The 26,600-nt window shown below is 32.4% G+C and overlaps 1 protein-coding gene across 1 annotated transcript in view; it reads right to left on the reverse strand.

Annotated features, from left to right (window-relative positions):
* Positions 1-26,600, reverse strand: part of LOC126892733 (titin-like) — a 291,000-nt gene that overhangs the window by 76,510 nt on the left and 187,890 nt on the right. Inside the window, exon 3 of the mRNA XM_050662370.1 lies at positions 7,444-7,541. Coding sequence (XP_050518327.1) covers positions 7,444-7,541 — 98 coding nt within the window. The remainder of the gene's footprint in view (positions 1-7,443; positions 7,542-26,600) is intronic.

Here is a 26,600-nt window from a genome sequence, read left to right on the forward strand (position 1 = left end):
TATATAAAGATCTTTCTAAAATTAAATCTCTAGCTTCTGTAATTTTTTATTTATAACGCTAAAGTCACCCTTCTCACACACATTGGCGCACTGTAAACTAGCGTCGGAAGAAGTGCACGGTTGAGTTTTTTAAATGTAATTCTTTAACTAATAGATCAAAAGAAATTTTACAAATTGGACATGAAAGAAGATGAAATAAGCTATCTTATGGCTGTAATAAAAAGAAATAAAATGTATGGACATAAGTACGGTGTGGGCGGAAATTGAGCCTTACATGAATTTTATTTAAAATGATTTAAAAATGTGTAACTAATACAATTTTACTTATAGAACTCTCAAATTTGCACAACTTACCTCTCAATCAACTTACTAAACGATGTTTCATTTAAAAAAAATCTCAAAAATTTAATTCAAATAATACGATGTCTCAAAAAATGTAATTTTTGAAAACTTCGTAGTTTTACAGAATTCCCACCATTTTAAGACGGTATTACTCAAGTTTGAATAAATCTAATACAATTTTTTTGCTATTTTTTTAAAGCTTCGGATATAATTTTTAAAAAACACTGAATTATTTTAGTTTAAAAATGAAATAAACAATTTCTTTTTGAGAAAACTAAGAAAGATAACAAAAATGGAATAAAAAACCGAAAATTACCAGCTGAAAAAATGTATATACAGAGTGATCAAAACCTTTTTCTGTAAAGCTTACCTAAAATACATTTATTAATAAGCTTTAACAATAATAAATGTTCAATAAAAAATTTTTTTTTTAGCTCTTATACAGTATGTCTGCGAAACTAGGAACGTATTGATAACTTTTTTAATATTAGTTTTACGAAAAAAAGTTATTCTTTATAAAATACTCTGCATCGTATATAACATAAGATGCAACCATCAAATATCAAATTTTGTTAATTTTGTACGAGGTATGTCAAAAAATATGAATTTCACTCAAGAGTAAAGTACCTTTATATTTCACAATATCGAAAATTTTTATAAAGAAAAGTTGTTTGGAATTAAAAACTATGTTCCAATATGTAATTATATCCTTCTAATCGAAAATTTGTCTTGTTTTTAAATATTCTTTCTAATACATTTTAATTTTTAATATAATTGTGAAAATTATTTGTTTATCTTTTTTTTAAGAATGAAATTCCATATAATTTGTTTGATTGGATTCTACTTGTTTTTCATTTAAATATCCGCCATTTTGGATCCGCCGTTTTAAAATTTAAATTTTTAATCTTTAATCCAGATTCAACAACCTGTTAAAAATAAAGACAATAAATGTTTTAGAAAAATGTTCTTTTTTATGTTCTTTTTAGAAAATCCGCATTTTGGATCCGCCATTTTATAGTTTATAATGTTAACATTTAAGTTAGGTTTAGCAAAGCTCTCAAAAATAAATATAATATGTAGAAATAAATACATTTTGTAAAGAAATTATGATTTTACAACTATTTTTTAAGTTATCCGCCATTTTGGATCTGCCATTTTATAATTTAAATTATCAAAATTTGATTCAGGTTTAGCAACCTCTCAAAAATATCCACATATATGTAAACAAACACGTTTTATAAAAAAAATTCGGATTTTACAACTACTTTTTAAGGATTTTTAGGAAAAATCCGCCATTTTGAATCCGCCATTTTGAATTTGCAAATTGTAATGTCAGATTCGGGTTCAGCATAATCAAAACTAAAATAAAAACATTTTTTATCAAAATAAAATGTGGAATTCACCCATATTCCTAACATTATTTATACAAAACAATTGTTATTGTTTAAACAATTAATAAACAATTAGCGGCGAAATTTGTGAGTAAAACTTTTTACTTTAACATATTTATAAACTAACAAAAAAAGTTTTAGAAAAATATAACCTTGTTTGATTTCTTCCGAAACATTGTATCTTTTCGTTCTAATTGCACTCCCCTATAATACAAAAGTTGACAAAATCACTCCCCAATATATTAGTTCATAGCAAGAAAACACGATAATACTATGTGAATGTAAGAACTTCAAGGTTAGTGAGATTGTGAGCTAACAACGTAATTTGGTTGTGCTGGAGAAGTTAAGAGCGTAACTAAATCAAAAATTTGGAGAAGAACACAAAAAAATCAAGTGGTACATAAAAGATCAAAAAGAACGTCTATTCAGAGAAAAAATAGTAAAAAAATGTGTTGAAAGATCAAGGAAAATCCTATTAGTATTTTGAGGAATATGGCTATAATTATTAGAGATGCTGCTCTTGAAAGACTTGGAAAAATATGTGAGACAAGGAAACAAATGCGAGAGTTAAAAGACGTAGATCAGAGTTGGATAACAATACTCGTGACACATTTGAAATAAACAATGGACTAAAACAGGGAGATGCATTTTCATCACAACCCTTTAAATTAGCTCTGGATCACATAACCAGAAGTGCAAGAATCGAAAAACCTACTACAGTATTTCATGGATAAAGACCAAACTAATTATTGTCATTTGCAGACGAGACGATGAATGAGACTTTCGTCAGGTTCTAGAAGGAAGGAGAGAAGATGGGACTCCTAGTCAATGAAACTAAAACGAAACCTATTATATGAGCCGCAATAACCAAAAGAGAGGCAGGATCGGTCAGATCATCTCCATCTATGATTTTAATTTTAACCGCGTTAATTTTAGTACCTTGGAACAACAACAACTGAAGACAATAACGGATAGGATTCAAGTCGACAACAGATGTCTTTATGCCCTTTAAACCCTTATAAAATCGAAACAACTAACAAGACGTACAAAGACACAACTATATAAAACAATCATATGACCCATAGTGATGTATGGCAGCGAAGCGTGGACAATAACAAAGGTAAACGAAGAATGACTACGTATTTGAGAAAGAAAAAGCCTAAGATTTTGGGCCTGTGCTTGATGAAACACAAGGAAAATATAGGATAAGTACTAACAAACAGCTCGAAGAACTATATCCAGACGCCAACATAATAAAAGAAATAAAGTATAAAAGACTCCCATGGGCAGGACATCTCAGAATACATACTGACCAAAGAACAGTAAGACTGGTTTGGGAGGAAGGCCCAAATGGAAGACCACGTGGACGCCCTCGACTCCGGTGGGGAGATAATATAGCAGGAGACCTGAAAGCTATGGACATGGAGAACTGAATGAAGATTTCTCGAGATAGAAAAGATTGGATGCATGTTGTCGAGTCGACTAAAACCCACGAAGAGTTGTAATGCTACGGAGTAAGTAAGTTATGTGCACCTTTTATTTTAAAATTCATAACTTTTATTGCAGTATGATTAAAAGCTTTTAACAGTTCCGTAGTTTTAGAAAGTTGAAAAATATATGCTATAAAAATTTCAGAAAAAAATAATAAAGCTGAACATAGTTATAACGAATTAAATTCAGAAAAACGTTATTTCTTTTTTTTTATTTTTAGGGTAAAATTTTGTTTTCGACAATGTTCCCCCACGTAAAATTCAAAATAGACTTCATTTACGTTTTCAGCACCATCAAAAACATAAAGTAAGACCAAAATTAGCCATTCACCAAACCGTGGTCAGTACCATTTACAGTGTCATTTTGAGGCTGCGTGCTACTCGTCTAAATCATCCAATACGAAAAATGTCTGATTTGAAATTTCCCGGAGAAGAAGACAAAAGAAGGCAGACGCTTAGTCAAGACATGTCGGTAAGATGAATTGATATTGGTATGACCCAGTGATGTGGGAGGGAGGGGATGCGGCATACGGTGAAGTAGATGGGCTCGGTTTCACTCTCAAAAACGCTCCATCCAATATGGCGGAACAACTCTTTGGTAGTATATTCTGGTCTATATAAAATATATAATTATAAAATTTTATTATATTATACAGGGTGTCCCAGACTAATTTAGCCACGCTATATCTCTTAAACGAATAGAGATTTTCGAATGGGATAAAAAGTGGTCTATTCTACTTATAATACACTTTAATATGACATAGAAAAAATCATCCCCTAAACATTCAACCCTTAGCTACAACCCTTAACTTTAATCTTTTTAATAGCACCCTGTATATTTTTTTATAGTTTTGGATGTGGCCTTCTATCGTCTATTCAACACATTTTTTAAACGCTTTTATTTAGTTCAATAGATTGCGTCAAATCTTTGGATGTTAATTTGACTACTTTTTCTTCCATGCAAATGAATGAAAATTTGCAGACATATGCATTCGCGGTGACAATACACGAATAGACAACAAAAAATTTTTGTTTAGGTTTATTAATTGTTTAAATAAAAAAAAACGATTTTAATGGAAAAAGGACTAAATTCTCTTGTTTTTTTCAATGTAGAAACTTGAAACTTTTACGGATGGTAGCTAATAATATAACCTATACACAATTTCACTTTTTACGTTAATTGTTTACGTTATGCGTCATAAATAAACAATAAAGTTTTAAATTTTGAACACTCATATATTTGTTTATACAGTACGATGCAAATTAAAAGAATAAATTCGTTATTTCGTAAAAAGGCGACTGTAAGGAAAAATCCCGAAAGAGGTCGATTTTTATTTTAAATTACGATATTTTGGCATATATTTCATACTAGTGACGTCATCCATCTGGGCGCGATGACGTAATGGATGATTTTTTAAATGAGAATAGGGGACATGCGATAGCTCATTTGAAAGGCCATTCAATTCTTTATTCAGTAATATAAAAATTTATATAATTATTTGTACAGGTGTCCAAAAATAATTTTTTAAATAAATTATTTGACAAAAAAGAAGAATGTATGTAATTTATTTAACCCAGAATACATTTTACAGTTGCCCGTAAACAGAAAAAAATGTGTATTTCAGAAATAAACATTGCTTTTCAATTAAATTAAAAAATATTCAAGCCAGCTCCCGCCAGAAACCTGCCTCTTGGAACATTCAATTTATTTGTGATTATTTGTGATATAAACATTTTTGTCTGGTTTCTGACAGCAGTAAAATGTATTTTAATTTAAATTTAATAAGTTACACACATTCTTCTTTTATTTAAACGCTTTTCTTTAGTTCAATAGTTTGCGTTAAATCTTTAGACGTTAATTTGACTGCCTTTTCTTCAACGCAAATGAATGAAAATTTGCGGACATATGCATTCGCGGGAACAATACACGAATAGTCAATAAAAATTATTTTTTTTATGTTTATTAATTGTTTAAATAAAAATAAACGATTTTAATGGAAAATGCTTAAATTCTCTTGTTTTTTACAATGTAGAAACTTAAAACTTTTACGGATTGTAGCTAATGATATGAACTATACATAATTTAACTTTTTACGTAAATTGTTTACGTTGTGCTTCATAAATAAACAATAAAGTTTCAAATTTTGAACGCTTATAACGAAATATTGAACGAAAATATATTTGTTTATATAAAAATCGGCATTTATTCGTGTCAAATTTCAATACAATACGAAACAGAACCTCACCCAAAACTCGAATTCAAAAAATTCGTGTTTTTATCGTAGTCTTAGAAAAACCACCGGTGGAGACGTTTTGTGCTACAATTAACATTAGAATTCGTTTTGGCGTATTAATTAAACGCTTTTCTTTAGTTCAATCGTTTGGGTCAAATTTTTGGACGTTAATTTTACTGCCTTTTCTTCAATGCAATTGACTAAAAATTTGCAGACATATGCATTCGCGGGAACAATACACGAATAGTCAATAATTTTTTTATGTTTGTTAATTGTTTAAATATAAAAACGATTTTACCAGAAAATGCTTAAATTCTCTTGTTTTTTACAATGAAGAAACTTGAAACTTTTACAGATTGTAGCTAATTATATGAACTATACATAATTTCACTTTTTACGTTAATTGTTTACGTTGTTTCATAAATAAACAATACAGATTGTAGCTAATTGTATGAACTATACATAATTTCACTTTTTACGTTAATTGTTTACGTTAAATAAACAATAGAGTTCCAAATTTTTTGCCGATTCCGACTACTTTTCATGTTTGTTCATTATATGTTTTATACATATTTTAATAAACATGACGATATATTTTAATGTTTGAAAAGTGTAAGACTAAAAAGTAAAAAATAAAAAAATATGAAAAGAAATTTTTAGGAAACTTTTTCTTTAGTTCCGAGTGACTAAAATTAAAAATATTAAAAAATCAACTAAGAAGCAAAAAATAAAAAAAAATTGAAAAAATCCAACACATTCGTCAAAGAAAAGCGTGGGGCGAAAACCGTTTATTCGATGAAGACGCACCACGCTTTTCTTTGACGAATGTGTTGGATTTTTTCAATTTTTTTTTTATTTTTTGCTTCTTAGTTGATTTTTTAATATTTTTAATTTTAGTCACTCGGAACTAAAGAAAAGCGTTTCCTAAAAATTTTTTTTTCATTTTTTTATTGAAAATAAAATCGGTTCGTAAATAACCAAGAACATATCAGTTTAGTTTTGTTAATTATGTGTCCCAGACTAATTTATCATGGCTATATTTCTTAAACGAATAGAGATTTTCGAATGGGACAAAAACTAATCTATTACATAATTGTAATACACTTTAATATGGCGTAGAAAAAAAATTATCCTCTAAATATTCATCCCTTTTTTTTTTTAAATAGCACCCTGTAAGTTAAGGATGAATTTTTTCTAAGCCATATGAAAGTTTATTACAAATGGAATAGATCAGTTTTTGTCCCATTTGAAAATCTCTATTCATTTAAGAAATATAGCCTGGATAAATTAGTCTGGGACACACAATTAACAAAAATAAACTGATAGTTTCTTGGTTATTTGGGAACCGATTTTATTTTCAAAAAAATGTGTTGAATAGACGATAAAAGACCACATCCAAAACTATAAAAAAATATACAGGGTGCTATTAAAAAAATTAAAGTTAGGGGTTGTAACTAAAGGATGAATATTTAGGGGATGATTTTTTGGTAAGCCATATTAAAGTGTATTACAAGTAGAATATGTCACTTTTTGTCCCATTCGAAAATCTCTATTCGTTTAAGAGATATAGCGTGGCTAAATTAGTCTGGGACACCCTGTATAAATATATAAATAATTAATAATTTTAATAAATAATTAATAACATATTCCATACATAACGTATAAAAACCTGTCCGTCGCCATATTGGATGTAGCACAAAAGTGTCAAATCAAGTGGTCCCATTTAATAAATACAAAATCATCCCTTATGTTGTATCCCCTCTCTCCCATATCACTGGTATGACCCAAGATCGAAACTTATGGTCGATCTCGCTTAGAGATAAAAGTAAATATAACGATGAGAAGTTACCAATATGAAAATTTGTAAATGGCTTTTATCTAGACTTGGATTACATGAATACACCTGTCTTAGTGATTCTTTATAAATAATCGTAATATCGATCTAAATTATGGAATCATCGATAAACTAAGTAATAAAATTAATACCTTCCCGATGCGTAAATACCATCTCTCTGTTCTTGTTTTCCTTGCTCTCCTCCTTTATCTCCAACTATATTGTAACCATACTCATACTTTGGAGGATTCTGTAAGAAAAAAATATATTAGAGATCTTCCTGAAATATTTTGTATTATAAGATTGAAGCATAGAACTCGTCTAATACTTTTAATTAAAAACATAACACTAATACAAAACATGTAAAAATTTATTGAAGTCGAGAATAAATAAAAAATAATTAATCAAAACGAACTATAAAACTTAAAATTTAGAGGAAATCTTCTAAGTTTCCTCTGATGTATATCTTTGTCGGTTCATTTTTAACTGGGGTTGGTGTTTTTCTTTAAATTATTTCTTCTAGCAACTTGCATTAAAGGCAAAAGCAAGATACTTATGAAATAAATACTAGGATGCGTTGACATGGGTCATATCAAGTAACTTGATCAAATCACTTGATACTCGGGGCTAATTAGCAAAACACAAGGAAACGTTATTTACCAGCAATTTTATTCCAGGAATCGAACCTTATGATCCTATATATGAATAATATAGGTATGCAAAGTCCGCAGATAGTGTGCTACTTTTTTTATAAACAAAATGGCGCCCGAAAATCGTGTTTTTTTCAATCTATGCTCTACAACTCCAAAGATTTTAACTCTACACCAAAAACAGTGTGCAACAACTAAACTGTTAATTAAAAATTTTCGGTCGCTGTAGTACCTAATTATGATATATACGAATAACGACGATTTTTGTATAAAAGGGCACTGTCTAATGTACTTTTAAGAATTGAAATTGGACTATTTAAGCGGTCTCGGGAATATTTTAAAATTATAAACAACTTTTTGGATTATAAACAAATGTAATATCTCGGGAAATATTATATTAAAGTAAACTATGAAAACGGTATTGGAAAGAACGCGGCATGACGCTTTTTATAAAATAAAAACGTTTAATTGCGAGTGGTTCCTGAGATAAAACCGGTCAAAGTTGGCCAGCATGTACGGCAAAGATATAAACAATAGGATGGTAATTTTTAAACCATCACCTTTTTATTTCGGTCCTCTTTATGCACACAAAATTTTATATCTTTAAAAGACTGGTAACATTTCATCATCATTCTCTTTGCCTTATCCCTATGCGTTGTCGGCTTCCCTAATTGCATTTCTCCATATAATTCTATCTTGAGCCATATCAAAATTAATCCCTTTTACCAACATGTCCTGCCTAATCGTCTCCCCCACGTCTTCTTTGGTCTTCCTCTTCTACTCCTTCCAGGAATCTGCACTTCAGCAATTCTTCGTCTTGGGTGATTCGCGTCTCGACGTTGAACATGACCAAACCATCTCAACCTATGCTCTCTCATTTTGGCATCAATTGGTGCCACACCTAGACTTCCCCTAATATACTCATTTTTAATTTTATCCTTTTTTGTCACTCCACTCATCCATCTAAGCATTTTCATTTCCGCCACATGCATTCGTTTTCACTGCCCAACATTCAGTTCCGTACATCACAGCCGGTCTTATGGCTGTTTATAGAATTTTCCCTTTAACTTCATTGTAATTTTCCTGTCACACAGCACACCACTCGCTTCCTTCCACTTCATCCATACAGCCCTAATTCCACTGCATGCATCTCCATCTATTTCTCCATTACTCTGTAATACCGATCCCAGGTACCTAAAACTATTGCATTTTACAATGAGCTCACCATCCAAAGATACCATGTTATTTGTAGCAACTCCATTTTTAAATGAACATTGCAAATACTCCGTATTTGTCTTACTAAGTTTTAAACCTATTTCCTCCAGAGCTTGTCTCCACTGTTCCAGTTTTTGTTCTAAGTCTCTTTCACTATTTCCTACTAACACAACATCATCAGCATACATTAAGCACCATGGAATGTTACCTTGTAGTTTCGCTGTTATCTGGTCCAAAACTATGAGAATAAATAAGGACTAAGCACCGAGCCCTGGTGCGATCCTACTTTCACATGAAATTTATCAGTCTCTCCCACATCTGTCCTAACACTAGTCGTTACTCCCTCATACATATCCCTCACAATCTTTACATATTCACCAGGGACTCCTTTCTTATTGAGTGCCCACCACAGAATCTCTCGAGGAACTCTATCATAAGCTTTCTCAAGATCAATGAATACCATATGAGCGTTTGTTTCTTTACTCCTGTATTTTTCCATCAACTGCGTTATATTGAAAATTGCATTTGTTGTTGATCTGCCCTGCATAAAGCCAAACTGATTCTCGGATATTTCGGTCTCTTCACGTATCCGTCTATCAATTACTCTTTCCCATATTTTCATGGTGTGGCTAAGCAGTTTTATAGCCATATAGTTTGTATATTGTTGTATATCTCCCTTGTTTTTGTAGGCAGGTACTAGTATACTGCTTCTCCATTCGTCTGGCATTTGCCCAACTTACATAATTCTAAAATAAACCTGCTAGCCACCTTGTCCCTGTCCCTCACAATGCTCTCCATACTTCCCCAAGAATATCATCTGGTCCTACCGCTGTTCCTTTCTTTATTTTTTGAAGCGCTTGAGCCACTTTCTCGTTTGCTATTTTGGTGACCATTGCTGCTACTGTCTCCGTTGACTCTACAGGCTGTCTGTCAAATTCTCTATTTAATAAGCTGTCAAAGTACTTCCTCCATCTCTTTTTGACATCCTTTCCGTGAACTAGTATTTTATTATTTTCATCTCGGATACATCTGATCTTATTAAAATCTTTTGCTTTCTTTGCTCCCTGTTTGGCTATTTTATATATCTTCGTTTCGCCTTCCCTGGTATTAAGCTGATCGTATAGGCTTGAATACGCTTCTGCTTTGGCTTTTGCTACTGCTACCTTCGCTTCCTTTTTCGCCACCATATAGTTTTGAAGATCTGTGTCGGATCTAGTTTCTTGCCACTTTTTATATAATGTTCGCTTCTCTTTTATTTTTCTTTGTACTTCGTTTGACCACCACCAAGTCTGTTTATCCTCAAATTTTTTCCTGACGTTTTCCCAAGTATTTCAATAGCAGTACATCTAATAATGTTGGCCATTTTTCTTCAAATTGTGTTAGGGCTTCCTTTCATGTTCCAATATATTTTTTCTAATATTCTTTCCCTGAATAGAGATTCTTTCTCATATTTTAGCACCCACCACTTGATTTTTTGTGGTCCTCTCAGATATTTTTGTTTAGTTTCGCTTGTTACTTCGATGTCCAGAACAAGCAGCTTATGTTGTTGCCTGACTGTCTCACTAACTATTACCTTGCAGTCCTTGCATTCACGTATGTCTTCTCTCCTTATCATGAAGTAGTCTATTTGGGATTGATGTTGTCCACTTTTGTAGGTAATAAGTTGAGTTTTTCTCTTTCTAACGATTGTGTTAACAATCGCCATATCCAATGCTGTTGCTAATTCAAGCATGTCATCTCCAGCTTCATTTCTACTTCCAAAGCCTAATCCCGTTATGTATTGTTTCATATCCTGTCTTGGCTTGGCCCACATGTGCGTTGAAATCACCACCTATTATAACTTTCTCCTCTGCTGGAATATCACTCAGTACGTCTCCCAATTGGTCATAGAAAGTTTTTCTTTCATTTTCACCCAGATCTGTTTGAGGAGCATACACACACACACACACACACACACACACACACACACACACACACACACAACATTCAGTACCTCTTTATCAATTACAAATTTCACTGACATCACTCTATCACTCGTTCTTACAACTTCTACTACGTTATCTTTCATTTCACTATCAGCAATTATACCAACTCCATTTCTAGCGTTACTACTCCCTACATACTACAATTTGTATCCTTCACCTAGTTCTTTCGCCCTTTGTCCTTTCCACCTAGTTTCTTGAATACAAGCTATTTGAACTCTTTTTCGTTTGAGCGCATCTACTAACTCCAGACTCTTACCTGTAAGACTACCAAGATTCCAAGACCATATCCGGATTTTTCTAACCTGAAATGGTGTTCCCCCTGAGATAGTCCTCACCCGGAGATCCGAACGGAGGCTCATTTTACTTCCAGAATATTTTACCTCAGGAGATGCCATCATTTCAGTTTAAGTTTCTATTGCGTTGGAGAAGGTCTTTTCATTATTATGGCCTGAACAGATTTTGTTGGAATATTTAATGCCTGAGTGCCTTTTCTATCAGCAACATACCCTTCCCTGCACGTTTAGCCAATAAACCACCAATGCAACCAAAGTGCAGTATTACCCCACACCCGCCTGCATTTTTCTGTATAGGCCAGGATCCCTACTGTAAGGACTGCCCTATAAGCCAATGTATTGTTGCCCGTATCCCGCCACGAGGAGGCACTTATTTTATTCGGGATAACTCAGGGAATATTCGGGTATATATTCTAGAGATATATCTAAGAAAATAGGATTGGGGCTTCCTTTCATTTCATGCCCCCCTTCCTGTGTTTGGGGGTACGCCACAATTTACAAAATATTTAAAATATTTCAGGTGGTACGCAGTTGCTAGAGGGTTGGGAACCCCTGATCTACAGAATCCAATACCAGAGCCAGCACTTAATGAAAAATTGTGAACACAGTATACATTCTACGGGTCGGTCTGTGTGGGTCAACATGTGCGTTTTGAGGTTGGATCTTTGGTTGAACGATTTGGCACATACTGGACATTTGTGTAGCGATTCTTGCATGTGGAGTATTTTGTGTACGGCTAGTGTTCGGGACTGGCAGAAGCCTTTGCCGCATTCGTTGCATTTGAATGGCTTTTCTTTGCTGTGGATATATCTGTGGTATCTAAGATGACTTGTAACATATATTATTATAATAAAAACTATCGATATTACAAGTAAAATATGCCAAAAATACCAAAATTCCAATCAAAAATTAGGTTGGAGAAAATGGAATCTCAAAATTCAAGATCGGTATATGTTTAAAAAATGCATTTTCTCGGCTTCCCATGGAACAATTTTCTTCATTATTTTCTTGTTCCCAAGTAACTCGAGTAGAGCCATCTAATTAATGCATTCTAAATGTCAAACTGGCTTGTTTTTGTTATAATTAATTAGTTTATTTATTATAACAAATTTTTTTAATTTGTTTAAAAAAAGATTGTTTAAATAATGATACAGCTTTCAAATGAGAATATTTCTATTTTAAACGTTAAAAGGTACACTTGTGGTAAGTTTATTTAAAAAAAGGTTATAAGCGGAAAAAATATGTAGTTTTATTTTCTTATAAATAAATTAATTTATTATAACAAAACAAAAGCAACGTTTACATTTAATAATACTTTTTTACGTAATATCGATAGTTTTTATTATAATAATATATGTTACGAGTTTTTAAAGATATGAAATTTTGTGTGGAGAAAGAGGACCGAAATAAAAAGGTGATTGCTTGAAAATTACCATCCTATTGTTTACATCTTTGCCGTACATGCCGGTCAACTTTGATCGGTTCTATCTCAGGAACCACTCATTACAATTAAACGTTTTTTCTTTTGTAAGAAACGTCATGCCGCGTTCTTTATTAAAGGTAATAATTACCCAACCGAGATAAGAATTATGGTTGCTGAAAAAAAAACGGTATAGAAGAAAATGGCAGCAATGCCAATGGCAACTGTAAATAAAGCCAGGTTAAACCAAATAACACAAAATATCAGAAGAGAAATTAAAAAAATTAAAAATGAGTCAATAGACAAGTTTTTAAGGGAGCTTACATATGAAAAAGATAGTGGTTACTCATTATGGAGAGCGACGAAGAGAATCAAAGGGCCAATAAGACAAAATACACCCATTAGAAAATCAGATGGTACATGGACTAAGAGTAATCAGCAGTTTCACAGCGGACATGATCATTTGGAAAATACTTTTAAACCGCATTATATGCAATCTGAGGTTGACGACTTTCCAGCATTAGTTGAAAATATCAGCGAAAAGATACAGTTAGTAACACCTAAAGAAATTAAAACTGAAATACTAACAAACATCAATCCAAAAGAAGCACCAGGGTACGACCTCAGAACAGGAAAAATCTTGAAAAATTTGCCCAGAAAAGCAGTAGTTAAGCTACCTAATGTATTCAATGTATCGATTCGACTTAAATACTTCCCAAGTTGCTGGAAGGTAGCGGAAATAACTATGATAGCAAAACCTGAAAAACCAACAAACGAGGTAACATCATATCGGCCAATATCGTTGCTGCCAGTGATTTCAAAATTATTTGAAAAACTCTTATTAAAATACTAAAACCTATAATAGAAGAAAAATGTATTATCCCTCTACATCAATTTGGGTTTAGAAATAATCACGCAACATTAGGCCAGGTCCACAGCATCACTGATCAAATAGAAAAAGCACTAGACGAAAAAAATTATGTTCGGCAATTTTTCTGGACGTTGCCCAGGCTTTTGATTAAGTCTAGCATGATGGGTTAGAATACAAGCTGAATCTAATTTTACCTAAAGAACATAGCCGATTACTAAAATCGTATATTAGAGAAAGATTATTTAGAATAAAATATGAAGACTGTTACTCTGAATTGAGAACAATTGGTGCTGGAGTACCCCAAGGTAGTGTTTTAGGTCCATTACTTTATCTGCTGTATACCTACGATGTACCAGTATTAGATACAATCACCACTGCTACGTTTGCTGATGATACAAATATATTAGCAGTTGATGATGATGAAATTGAAGCAAAAGTAAAATTGCAAGAGACACTCAATGAGGTTAATGCATGGACCAAGAAATGGCGTATCAAACTCAATGAGACTAAATCAGTACATGTAGATTTCACCAACAAAAAAGTAAATAAAACACCAATAGTACTTAATGGCACTACTATACCATATGCCAATACAGCAAAATATTTGGGTATGAACCTCGATGGCAGACTGAGATGGAAAGAACACATCAAAAAGAAAAAAAAAATAGAATTAAACATCAAATATATAAAATTGTACTGGCTCCTCGAAAGAAATTCAGAACTGTCAGTACATAATAAGCTCATGATATATAAACAAGTACTGAAGCCGGTATGGACATATATGGCATAGAGCTCTGGGGATGTGCCAGTGCGAGTAAAATCAAAATGACCCAAAGTTTTTAGAATAAAGTACTAAGAGACATTGTAAATGCTCCCTGGTACATAAGAAGTAGCGACCTACACATAGCCTAGGTATGGAAATGTTGCCAGACGTAATTGAAAGATTCGCAAAGAAGCATGAAAACAGACTTCATAATTATGCATTTTTTAAACGCTATTCAACTCTTAAACCAGCATGGAATAGTGAGAAGGCTCAAGAGAACTTAACCTTTAGAGTTAGTGTAAATAGTAAATGTTAGTGTAGAGTCATGTACGTGCTAAGTGCTAGGTTTAAGCTGTTTAAAAAATTGAGGAATACCATTGGGGAGAACTCAACAAACATTAGTTTTTAGTTTTAAGATTGTCATTAAAAAAAATTCTGGTTAGTCTAATATTTTGTGACTAGATTTAAATAACCAAGGCCCCGCCTCGGTGTTGTTTAAAATAAAAAAACCCTTATGAAGAGGAATAATGATGGTTTTCTTTAGGCAATCTGGAAATTTACCTTGCTCAAAAGAATAATTAATTAGTGAGATGAGCACTCCCAACACATTTTCCGGGAGATTTGAGAAAATTATTACGGATATTGTTCTGAAGCTCATTATTCTTTATGGCATTTATGTAATTTATTATTGTAACTGGAAAATGAGCTACAATTTAACTTAAAAAATGATTTTACTGACGTTTTGACTTTCACCTCGGACGGTTCTTTTTTCTATTCACTTCCATTCTTTATAAGACCAGTTGATAAATATGAACTGATCCAAACAATCAACAGTATCAGAAGAAAATCTTCTTGTAGTACTGATCGACTATCCATAAAAATTTATTATTCTAACTGTGAAATAAGCCACAATTTAACTTAAAAAATTATTTTATTGACGCTTCGACTTCCATCTCGGATGTCGTTATCAAAATACAAAATATTATCAATAGTACTTTGTATTTTGATAACGACGTCCGAGCTGGAGTCAAACCGCCAATAAAATAATTTTTTAAGTAAAATTGTGGCCAGTTAGATTAAATGTTGTATATAAAGTTGTTAAATTAAATTTCCCAGTTAGAACAATAAATTTTTATGGATAGTCCATCAGTACTATTTTGAATATTATCAGTAGTAATTGCACAAGAGCTCTGAAATTATTGAATTTTTCCCGGGTGACACTTTGACAGTTTTAATTTCACGAGCCGAAGGCGAGTGAAATTATGTTAAAGTGTCACGATAGCAAAAATTCTATATTAATTTGAGAGGTCGAGTGCAATTTGTTGCGACTATTTCATGAATAAAACTGTTCAAAACCAAAATTTTATTGTAATTTATTTATGTAAGTACCATTAAACACACAGTTTTTATAAATATTTGACGATTGAAAGTCATCACTTTTATAATTTTTAAAACATTAATTGTCATTAATGTCACTGAATGTATTTTTTCGTAGCAACGAAGGGCATCTGACGTAATATACTTGACGACGGGAGATTATCAAAAATTATCGATTTAATTCAGATTTCTGTAGCTTTCTATTGGTCAGAATCTCCTATGAATGAAATAATCAGTAGTAATTGCACAAGAGCTCTGAAATTATTGAATTTTTCCCGAGTGACACTTTGACAGTTTTAATTTCACGAGCCGAAGGCGAGTGAAATTATGTCAAAGTGTCACGAGAGCAAAAATTCTATATTAATTTCAGAGGTCGAGTGCAATTTGTTGCGATTATTTCATGAATAAAACTGTTCAAAACCAAAATTTTATTGTAATTTATTTATGTAAGTACCATTAAACACACAGTTTTTATAAATATTTGACGATTGGAAGTCATCACTTTTATAATTTTTAAAACATTATTTGTCATTAATGTCACTAAATGTATTTTTTCGTAGCAACGAAGGGCATCTGACGCAATATACTTAACGACGGGAGATTATCAAAAATTATCGATTTAATTCAGATTTCTGTAGCTTTCTATTGGTCACAATCTCCTATGAATGAAATAATCAGTAATATTTTGTATTTTGATAACGATATTCGAGATGGAAGTCATAAAGTCAATAAAATCATTTTTCAAGTTAAATTGGGGCTTATTTCCCAGTTAGAATAATACATTTTTATAGATAGTCCATCAGTACTACAGGAAGATTTGCTTTTGATACTATTGATTGTTTGGATCAGTTCAGATTTATCAACTGGTCTTATAAAGAATAAATTCGCGACCTTCCTTGAATTAGGGAGATAGCAAATGGGATCTTGTTGTAACAAAATAATTGATGTTATATTTTTACTCACATTAACAAAGTCTTTATTAGGATTTTCTGGGTCTGGAAGGGAAAATGTTTGAGCTGTGTGAGTTTTATTTCGAAGATCGTTTATTATGAACTAAGTTTCTTTTGCAACACTTTTAGAGTTTCTCATACGATTTTGGTAGAATTTCCAGCTGATTTTATAAATTTTATAAATTTTAAATAGATTTCCCTGTACTTCGTGATATATTCAGTAACAGAGACATTGGTAGTAAATTTCTTGATGTACAGTAGTGAACGCATGTTCTTGGCTGGTATGGTAGCCCAGAGTTTGCGATGTTTTGGATTAATTGTAATTAAAGGAAACGATTTACTGAAGATACAGACAAGTTCATTCAAAAAATCATTGAACTTATAGTCGACGTCCATAGAAGGAAAGTGCCACTTAGAGGTTAAGCATAAATTTTGGAATTTACGAAAGTTCCGAGCGGAAAAAATCCTGCCTAAACGTCGAGTTTTCGAGGAGGGCTTGCTGAAGATGTTAAACTTCGTATAAACCTCTTCATGATCAGATAGTCACGCATTAACAATTGTAGAGTGGAGATCAAGGGGTGAGAAATCTGAGAAAATATAATCAATTATGGTATATGTAGTTTTTGTAATCGTTGCAGAAGAATCAATGTGCATTGTTAGACTATACGATTCAGATATTGACCAGGGATATTTGTGTAGCACAAAAAGCAGCATCATTAATGTTGAAGTCCCCGCATAAAATTTTTCTGCTTTTATGGCGCTATGTGGTCATCTATCAAATTAAGCAGGTTCTGAAGAAATAATTCCACGGAAGAGTCAGGTGATTTATAAATGCAAATAATATAAAGATTAAGGTTCTTACTGTAAACTGATGGTAGGGGAGCCCAAGCGGGGATTTTTGCAGTTACTCGAGCGCGTCAGATTATCATATAAGGAGAAACCTGGTACCCTGCAGACGTAACTCTACCATATATTGGCTTTTAACACAGGGGAGTTCGTTAAGGGGGGCCCGAAAAAAATATATCTTTAAAAAAACTCAAAATTGTCAGATTAAGATAAGGTAAGTTAAGTACATGCAAAAGAGTGTATATTTAAAAAATCTGACGATTTGAGCAGGGCGTATGGAAATGGGTGAGTCCCAAAATTTCACAATAAAAAAGAGAATATTTCGCGAAATGAATGACAGATCGAAAAACTAAAAAATATGTGCTCAATATTTTTATAAAATCTATCGAATGATACCAAACACGACTTCCCATGGAGAGGGGTGAGGGGTAAATTTAATATTGTAAATACGAATCCCGCGATATTTCGCGAAATCAACATCAGATCGAAAAACTGTAAATTGCACTTATTCAATATTTTTGAAAGATCTATCGAATGGCACCAAACACGACCCTCCACAGGGGTGGGGTGGGGGTTACTTTAAGATCTCAAATAGGAGCCTCCATTTTTTATTGCAGATTTGGATTTCCTTTTGTAAAAATTAGTAACTTTTATTCGAAACATTTTTTCGAATTATGGATAGATTGCGTTATAATCGGAAAAAAGCGATTGTTGGAAATGGAGAACTTTACTTAACTTTTTTTGGTTTTAGGACCTACTCTTCACAACCCAATAGGTCCCCATAACGCTCGAGTGACTTCACATTTAGCATACTTTGTTCCCCTACTATAAGGGAAACTCAAAGGCGGCTTGAGTTAACATAAAGTTATATTTTACTACCAGAGAAAAATCATGATCGGGGGAAATCTTAATTCTCTATAAACAGAAATAGTTCATCAGTTCTTATATTTTATAGAACGATTATTAATCAGAACCATGTTAAAATTGTTATCACTAAAATAATTTGATGATTCTAGTCCCTCAGAACATCCTAACTAGCGAGTCACATATCGTACAAAAAAATCATAGATGGAAAAGATTTGTTTCTGTCTTTTTTTACTGAAATTCCTTCATGTCAAATAAAAAATATAATTTTTAAGCGTTCAATTAACTTGAATACAAGTGAGTTGAATAATTCACTTGACCCATGTCAACGCAGCTTAAGATAGTAATGATATTATTCTATATCCATGCGATGCTTACACGTTTCTCCTGTACAAAATAATGGGTGGTGTCAGTCTATTTACTCATCACAATAATCGCTATCATTGCACAATATTGTCATTGGTACAACAGCTATAGGGCCGCGTTTAGGTCAATTACCGCCCTAGGCAATTCTCTAGTAGCCGTCCTTCAAGCATGTACCATTTTTGCGAAAAAGAATTGCAAGCAGATTTTTTTATTTAAATCAGAATACATAAAAATTGTCATTCCAGTTCGATCACATCAGATTTCTTTCTTGATTTTTCTTTGGAAAAATCATCTATAATGTCGTGATAATTTATCCCCTTTGTTAAGTCAGTTTCTATGGACAAAATCGACAAATTGTTAAGACGTTCTTGCATTATACCTGATCGGAAATTATTTTCATGACTATTTTAAATTCTTGACATTTTCGAAAATGACCTTTCAGCGGACACGTTGGTTGGCAACTGGGAGGCACAAATAAATGCGCAAAGCAATATCAAAATTAGGGAAAATATCTGTCAATCCACTCTTTTTTAAAAATTTAGATATGTCAATTATTGGTGATTGGTAATTTGATTGTGGTATCCAAATGAACCTTTAAGTGAATGAATTCATGTATGAATGATAGCCTGATCAAAGAACAATCTGACTCCAAAAAATAAAGGAAGGATGAAAATTTGGGAATAGGTAGTTGAAATTGTCTATTATTATATAAGAAAAAGTTTACAATTCTACATCCGCTCCATTTTTCAAAAATGGAGGGGAGTACCCCTTCTCGGGGCTGATAAAATATACATTCAAAATAAGTCCGGAATTGGATAAAATCACTAATTCTAAGCAACTTTTGTTCTATAGAGTTTTTTCCCTAAGTCAATACTTTTCGAGTTATTTACAAGTGAATATGTTCATTTTAACAGAAAAAAACATGTTTTTGGACGGTTTTTCGGAGATAACGCAAAAAGTAAGTATTTCAGCGAAAAAAATTTTCTTAGCAAAAAAATAGCTATGGTGAATGCCTGAAGTCTATAGACCAAGTAGAAGCAGAGTTGTAGCTAAAGAAAAGTAGGTTCTTCCTCATCAATTTCCAAATCGAATATTTCAATGTGAAATAACCTAAAATGGGAGCACTTTTCGGGAAAAATTCATTTAAACTTTTTAAAGTGTTTATAAAAAGGTTTATTTTTGTTTTAAAAAAACTTGTAACATTAAAAGTAAGTGAGTTACGCTCAAAATATTGTTGGCCCCTTTTATTTTTTTTGGTAAATAATCGCGAAAATCACCCCCTAATTAGCATCACAAATAAATTTTATCATTACCACTTCACAAGTTACTTTGCTTATGTATTATTTATATGATCTGTAAGTTTCATCGGTTCAAAGTGCTTATTTTTGAAAAAGCTGTAGTTAAAATGGCTTGAACGAGTAACTAATCACGAGTTTAGGCAAATTTTGAACAGTCATAGCATAACCAATTTTTGTCTAACAGGAAAGCAGAAAAGCAAACATATTCAGAAAATCAAAACGCACATTTTATTACTCTTTAAGATTTTTGGTATTACTAATAATTTTTAAGTTAATTCCATGAACAATTCCATTTTTTTTTTCAAAATTAAAAAAAATGTTTTATTTTAAACCCAATTTTTTTCAAAAATGAGCACTTTGAACCAATGAAAATATAAACAATACATAAATAAATTAACTTGTGAAGCAGTAACTATTAATTTTATTTGGGAAGCTAATTAGTGGGTGATTTTCGCGATTTTTGTACCAAAAAATAAAAGGGACGAACAACATTTTGAACGTAACTCACTTATTTTTAATGTTTTTTTAAGTTTTTTTAAAAAACAAAAATAAACCTTTTTTTAAACACTTTAAAAAAGTTGTAATGACTTTTCCCCGAAACGTGCTCTGTTTTTTGGTTATTTCACATTGAAATATTCGATGTGGAATTTGACGAAGAAGAACCTACTTTTCGTTAACTACAACTCTGCTTCTACTGGGTCTGCAGACCTCACGCGTACACCATTTATATCAATTTCTTCTTCTTCTTCTTCTTCCTCTTCTTCTTCTTCTTCTTCTTCTTCTTCTTCTTCTTCTTCTTATTCTTCTTTTATATAGGCAGTACTGCCTGTTTTTCTTCAACGGTGCCTTTCATTCTGCCCCTTCAGTTGTCATTCCATCTTTTCCTTGGGCGTCCTATACTTCTCCTGCCTAACGGTGACTTGTCCCTGGCTATTCTTACTATCCTTGATTCAGACATCCTTCTTATGTGCTCATTCCACTCTTCTTTTCTGTTGTTTACCCAGGTATTTATATTGTCTACCCCACATATGCGCCTGATTTCCTCACTTTTTACCCTATCCTGTAGTCCTTTTCCAGCAATCCTTCTTAAGATCTTCATTTCGTTGGTTTCCAGATGTCTTCGTGTTTTGCTTGTATCTGGTCTTGTTTCGGCCGTGTAAGTCATAACTGGCCTAATAACTGACTTATATATTCCGGCCTTTGTTTCCAATCTTAGGTGTTTGTTTTTCCAAATTGTGTCGTTTAGGCATCCGGCCGTTCTACTGGCTTTAATTATTTGGTCTTTTACCTCTTCTTCGATATTGTTGTCGGCTGATAGATTAATTCCCAGATATTTGAAAGTCATTACTTGTTGTATAATTTGATTGTCTAACTCCAATTTGCATCTTATTGGTTCTTTGGCAATTACTAAGCTTTTGTTTTTTGGGCTGATATTTTCATATTCATTTCTTTTGCGTTAATGTTGAACTCGTGCAATAATCTTTGTAGGTCGTCTTCGCACTCAGCTACTAACACGGTTTAACATCAGCGTAACAGAGTAATTTTATCTCTCTATTGTCCATTTTGTACCTTCTTTTTCTCTTCACTTGTTTTATTATTGCATACAATATTATGTTAAACAGTAGAGGGCTTAGTGAATCTCCTTGCCTGATCCCTGTGTTTGTTTCTATGGGCTCTGTTATTATTCTATTGACTTCCGTTTCTCCTTTATTTCTCACATATATATATTTTCTATCAGTTTTATGATATCCAGTGGTAAATTTTTCTCATATAGTAGGTGTATCACATCTTTTAATTGGATTCTATCAAACGCTTTCTCTAGGTCTATGAAAGAGAAAAAGGCTGGTTTGTTATATTCTAATGATTTCTCCGCTATTTGCCTTATCACAAAAACTGCATCGTTATATGATCTTCCACTTCTAAATCCTTGTTGTTCATCCGATATATTTATTTATGCACGCCATTATTTCCTCCATAAGTATTTTTGTTGTGAGTTTCACTATAGTGCTCAGTAAATTTATCCCTCTATAAATACTGGGGTCTGCCCTATCACCTTTCTTAAATAACGCTATCATTTGAGTGGTTCTCCATTCTTCTGGAATTCTTTCTGTATTTATTATTTTAGTTATAATGATATTCAGTTCTTTGTGAAGTCTATCTCCTCCGTATTTTAAAAGTTCATTAGCTATTCCATCTTTCCCAGGAGCTTTTCGATTTTTCATCTTTTTTAAGGCGTTCTTTATATCTCCCTCTTTAATTTCTGTTTTCTCATCCGATTCTAATCCTGGTGTTTCCAGTTCTTTGTGATTAGCTGTTTGATAGAGGTTTTTAGAGCTAAGTTGTCCATGTAATTGTATCAATATGTTTTACTTCTATCAATTCCTTCATCTCTGCTCTTTGACCTCTTATCATTTTCCACATTTCCTTTTGCATCCCGTAAAAGTCGTGCTCCGTCTCTTTTGAAAATGCTTAGCAAGGTTCTGTTTTCTTCCTTCTTACTATTGAGTTTAATTCATTTCGTACTCTTTTATATTCTTCGTATGTTTGTCTCGTTCTTTTGGACTTGTATTCTAGGTAGATTTTCTTTTTTTCTTGGCATTTTATTTTTATTTCTTCACAGAATCATAGAGTTCTCCTTTTCTTTCGTATATGTTTACTTATCTTACGTTCTCCAAGTGCTTCCGTTACTGCCATTTTGATATTATCTCTGATCTTCCTCCAACTTTCTTCTATGTCTTCATCCGGTGTATTTCAATTTTTTATAAGCTATATTTTTACTAAGAATATTTTTTTCGCTAGAATACTTACTTTTGCGTTATCTGCGAAAAACCATACAAAAACATGTTTTTTTTGTTGTTGTTAAAAATGAACATATTCACTCGCAAATAACTCGAAAAGTATTGACTTAGTGAAAAAACTCTATAGAATAGAAATTGCTTAGAATTAGTCATTTTATCCAATTCCGTGCCTATTTTGAACGTATATTTTATCACTCCCGAGGAAATATTTTTCACCTCGCATTTCCCAATTTTTGTAAAATGGAGGGGATGTATAATTGTAAACTTTTTCTTATATAATAATAGACAATTTCAACTACCTATTCCCAAATTTTCATTCTTCCTTTATTTTTTTTTGGAGGTTTTCGTAAAATTTTTTATTCCCGGATCGGGCTATGATGTAGGTATTTAACAGCCATAACTAAGCCCATTCCTTCCGTATGATGTTTTACCCGTCGTTCCTGTCTATTGATTTCCGTTGCTAATTTCGCAAGCCGATCTTCCTTGCATTACCGTGTATGCCATATTTCTGCATCAGCCTTGGTCTGCTTCTATTTGTGTTATCCACAGGTATTAATAATAGAATTCATCTGGGAGGTTACTTTGTACTCTTTCTTTAAATAGAGACTATTTATTTTTATGATGATTTTCTCATTTCTACCAGTGGATACTTTTTCCAAAGCTGTACTCTTATTCTCCTCTCTATCGTTTATATACCAAATACCAAGGTATTTAGCACAAAATAAATCGATTTTAAAATACAGCACCCAGAGAAAGAGTCGAATTATTTTTAAGACGCTAAACATCTACGCATGTTCCGCGCTTAGCTATTCATTTCATATTGTTAAAAGGAGAACAACTGATAGAAAAGTAAAGGCACATCTTACACAGGCACAAAACACGATCTTCGAAGTACAGTAGAAAGAACGACATTAGCGCGGAATTTGGAAAGAAAAAGTCTTATGGATGTAGGTGAGCAATTAGATGAATATACTTCTAATTCAATAACTTATTTTCAGATGCTGGTTGAGAAATCTACTCTACATCGAGCTATTTGCGCAGTAGATGACAAAACACCGAGCAAACAGAGAAAACCAGAAATGTGCATAGGACGGAAAAATGCACCCCTGGATAAGTAAACCTCTGCATGGACAATGTTCCAATGAGGTCAGCCAAGACTATGTTGATAATTCAGCGTTGAACTATTGGTTGATAGCAGGAAAGGTGCTTCCAGAAACAGAAGGTTCATTACTCGCCATTCAGAATCAGGATATACCAACCAAAAATTACTTGAAATATATCGTCAAAGACCGTCAGGTCCAAAACGACAAATGCCGATATGAATGTCAAGTCCAAGAAACCATTCAACATCTTACCGGTAGATACCAGGCGTTTGCTCCAAGTGAGTAGGAAAGATCATTCATCAAGAGATAGCCATCAAACTGGGAACTCTTCAAACAAACCCTCTCCCATACTATCAATACATTCCGATGAATATGCTTGAAAATGACAACTATAAGCTATACTGGAACCGCACTCTGCTCACAGACCAAACAGTGGCGTATAATAGACGAATGCCTGGTTGCACCAACAGATCTTAAGCTCCAGCTTAGCTAAGCTCTACTTATAGATAGGGCCTCCTTGAGTATCACTTACGTTGCACCATAATTTTAGATTCTTACCTTATTATCAATTATATCTATTATTAAATTATGATAATATTCTTAATGTAATAGTTATATTATACTAATTCTTATGATATTCTCGACTTAAGCTAAGATCTGTTGGTGTAACCGGGCATAAAACTCTTACTAGTTAATAAATTAATAAGACAAACAACACTCATTGATATGGCGATACCTAACAACAATAACCTCCGTTCTAAATACACCGAAAAGATCGCCACGTACAGAGACCTCAAAATTCAAATACGAAGGCAATAGAGAATGCAATGTACCCGGACAATACTCATTATAGTCTCTAGTACTGAAGTCATTTCGAAGAACCTCCTAGAAAACATAAAAAAGCTGGGTCTGAATGAATAACGCTATAAGACCACGCAGAAAGCTGTACTACTACTCTCGACGGCCAGGAGTGTGAGAAAATTTTTGGGAGATACTCCAGCATACCAAGTCACCTAGGGCTCGATAACACCAGAGCCCAATTATTTTGACACCTTTAGTTATCTGGGATGAGTGAATTTTCCCCTTCGAGGGAGTGAGAGCAGTATGGCTAAATCTCTGCAATAATTCTAAAGTGAAATCCATTAGTATCGAATAATTTTTCACAATGAGTACATAATATGTTTACGTTAGAATGTTATATTTCAGCTGGTACCTAATACTAAGGGGTGCCTAATAATAATAAGTACCATTGTGCCTTTGTTTAAATTTAATTTAATTTATTTTGATGGTGTTATTTACTAATAAACATTGGATATAAATGAAATGTTTGGAATAAACAAAAATATAGTAATAACTTAAAAATGTACTGGCCAATATTTTCAGAATAGTAAGTACCAATTAGGTAAATACATCAATCCTATCTAGATCAATATTATAGTTTCTCCAAGTAAATCTACAACACGAAAAAATTATGTGTCCATGTACCAGTTACTTTAAATGAACATGTCATGATTTTTAGATATAAATAGATATCAAACAGAAAACATTGGACGATAAATGTTAATTTGCTAAACAATAAATTATTAATTTTACTTTCTGTTACTAATACAAATCATAAGGATCAATTGACCTGGTCTACATTTGTAAAAGTGAGGGGTAGAAATGTACAAGGACTAATAAAAATTATTGCTGGATTATAAATACATATTCAATTTATTAAGTAATAGACGAATTAATTCCAACACAATAGAGACCTTGCACATTTTTGTTTTTTTAAACAATAATGTTCAGTTTCATTTAAAAATAAAATTTCCAAAATTTTACTCGTGAGAAACTCATAAGAATTTCGCATTAAAAATTTAAAATCTTCTATGCCTTTAAATCACTTCAAACGACCGAAAAATGCGCGAACACTTGTGACGTCACAACGGTATATTCTGTACGTAATGACAAGTCTCATAAAAATAAAAGTAGTATTTTCGATCTACGATTTTAATACACTGTAATAGTTTTAATTTGCTGTAAATGAAGAAAAACATCATGCATCCAATGACTTTCAGCAGCTGTCATTATCTATCCAAACTCTCCAAATTATTTTAATTCTAGTCCACATGTCCACTCATATTTGGCAGTTATTTTATATTTCTTTGTTAAATAGTTAGCTACAGTTTTACAAGTCTGAGGACATTTTATTTCCATAATACAGGGTGAATGATTAGTGGGGATTAGTGGGAAAATATATCTGCTGTAGTAATAGATATATAAAAGTTAATAACAAAAATTTTATCCACCTTTGAGCTTCACAATACAAAATTAGTTAGAATATTACAGGGTGTTCGATAACACAGTGGCAGACCACATTTATATATATTTTTTAATGGAACACCTTATATTTTATTTTAAATTTGAAATTCTGTTAACTTCCCATCACAAAAATATAAAGGTTTGTTATGTTATACAGGGTATTTACAAAGTTTTAACCAATTTTATGTGAAAATCGTAAAAAGTTC

The sequence above is a fragment of the Diabrotica virgifera genome, chromosome 9, assembly GCF_917563875.1.
Source record: "Diabrotica virgifera virgifera chromosome 9, PGI_DIABVI_V3a".
In the NCBI taxonomy this organism is placed as follows: Eukaryota; Metazoa; Arthropoda; class Insecta; order Coleoptera; family Chrysomelidae; genus Diabrotica; species Diabrotica virgifera.